At 35.5% G+C, this 2,286-nt stretch overlaps 1 protein-coding gene across 1 annotated transcript; it reads left to right on the top strand.

The window, feature by feature from the left end:
* The first annotated feature begins 627 nt into the window (after window positions 1–627).
* Window positions 628–1,725, top strand: LOC123315616. Its single transcript, XM_044901415.1, has one exon. The coding sequence runs from the start codon at window positions 628–630 to the stop codon at window positions 1,723–1,725; it is 1,098 nt and encodes a 365-aa protein (XP_044757350.1).
* The last annotated feature ends 561 nt before the right edge of the window (window positions 1,726–2,286 follow it).

Below are 2,286 nucleotides of genomic sequence, written 5' to 3'. Positions count from 1 at the left end.
TCTGATAAAGGAAATGTGACAACAGTGATGAACAGAGAACAATACCACCAACTAGCAACAACTCAACTATCGGATGAAAAATTCTATGAAAGACTGGAAAGAGTTCCTTCAAACTGCTACCAACAAAGAGGGAACAAAATGATTGGGGAAATGAAGAAACGAGGCATAATTGATGAAGAACAAGCAAGACAACTCACATTTTACAAGTGAACCTGCCCAAAATACTATGGCTTACCAAAAATACACAAAGCAGAATTAAACCTCAGACCAATAATCTCTTCGATTGATTGCCCAAATACAGGAATAACCAAATTCTTAACAGGTATCCTAACTAATTCCTACAACCAAGAAAACCAGTATTATATAAAAGACTCGTTCGAATTTGCAAATTTTATAAATGACTTAAAGCTCCCAAGTGGTTATGTGCAGGTGAGTTGGGATGCAATTTCATTATACACAAACACTACCTTAGATACAGCCAAATGGTGCATCAACAACAAGTGGGAAGACATTGAACCGAACAGCCCAATTAACCAAGATGAATTCTTGAGGCTGTTAGAATTTCTGTTCGACACCATCTCATTCTCATTTGAAGGATCTTACTACAAACAGAAAGAAGGAACCCCAATGGGATTACAAATCTCAGGGATAATAGCTGAATACGTGATAGATGAGGTGCTGAACTACACAAAACAAAAACTGACATGCCAATTACCGTTTATAAAAAAATATAGAGATGACATCATAACGGCAATGCCAGAAGAATTTATCCAGCAGTCCTTACAAATATTGAATTCCTTCGATACCAGCAAAACGCTTCAGTTCATCATAGAAGTAGAAAACAACAAATCCTTACCGTTCCTGGATATGACAGTGATCAGAGAAGAAACAGAAGAGGGCAGTACATTAATGACTGACTGGTACAAGAAGAAAATATCATCCAACAGGTACATCCACCACAGATCCTACCATCCTTTTAACATGAAAGTCAACATAATAAGAAACCTAAAAACAAGAATAACAAAAATATGCCATCCAAGATTTATAAACAGAAATTTAAAAATATTGTCAGGAATACTAAGAGAAAATGGCTACCCATATGGGTTGCTAAACAAAATCATTCACGGCACACCAAACACCTTAGAAAGCCCACGACAAATAGAATCACTGCAGGCAACGAATGAAGAACAAACACGAAGATACATCACCCTGCCATATATTGAAGAGTTAACACCACCACTAAAGAAACTGATTCCTAAAGAGAAATTTCAAGTTGCGACAAGAAACGTAAAACCACTTAGATCAATTTTTACAAATCTAAAAGATCCCACACCAACACTACAGCAAAATGGGGTGGTGTACAAGATCTCATGTAAAGATTGTGAAGGAGTATATGTGGCACAAACGTCGACCACATTAAAGCAACGTCTTTCAGGCCACAAAAGCGACATTAACAACATCAGAAGAAGTTGTGCATTAGCGATACATATGATAGATGAAGAACACCAACCTAATTTCGAAGAAGTCAGCATATTGAACAAGGAGAAAAACTTAGAGAAAAGACTGTTCCTGGAGATGGTACGAATTTCCCAAGAGGAGCATTGCATCAATGCCAGGAAAGACATCCAGAATTTGAGCAGCATATATTATTTGCTGATCGAGTGGGATAAAAGAAAAAAGACTAGAGCATCGACGGACATCCAAAGTGAAAGTTTGGTTTTGTGATGGTTTTCGGGAATCGGATGAGTGTACGTGATGTGGTTTGGAACAAGAGATTACAGGATTACAGGTGTTTGAGGACAGTTGAAGATAAGTAGAGGTGAACAGAAAGAGAATTAAAGACTCCTATTTAGAATTAATTAATAATGTGTATGTGTCGGTTTTGTGTTTTGATCTGGACCGTTTTAAGATAGAAAATAAAAAACTAAAACTAATCATGGTGAGAATCCGGTAAGGTGTTATTTAGAAAAAAATTTTACATGTAATAGTAGATATAAGTACAAGAAGATGACATGACAATAAATAAGAAGAAAAAGAATCTTGTATTTGATGACTAGTATCAGTTGAATAAGACATTTGACATACGTCACCAAAAATGTTCAACATAACCGTGGAACTGATATAGATGTTGATGTTATGTTAATTCAATTATTATCTGTACAATCCCGTTGAGAATTCATTATTACCCACAAATTTGGAATAGTGGAAAATATCATAAACTACGTCTGAAGATATTACTTTTACTATATGTATGATTACATCTTACAAACTAATCTCAAATTGTAA

The sequence above is a fragment of the Coccinella septempunctata genome, chromosome 1, assembly GCF_907165205.1.
Source record: "Coccinella septempunctata chromosome 1, icCocSept1.1, whole genome shotgun sequence".
Taxonomy (NCBI): domain Eukaryota; kingdom Metazoa; phylum Arthropoda; class Insecta; order Coleoptera; family Coccinellidae; genus Coccinella; species Coccinella septempunctata.
Note: the sequence above shows the minus strand (reverse complement) of the source record. Positions and strands in the feature narration are given on the sequence as shown.

Bases quoted from the DNA above. Each gene is read 5' to 3' on its own strand.
- LOC123315616 (XM_044901415.1), top strand. From the start codon at position 628: ATGGGATTACAAATCTCAGGGATAATAGCTGAATACGTGATAGATGAG.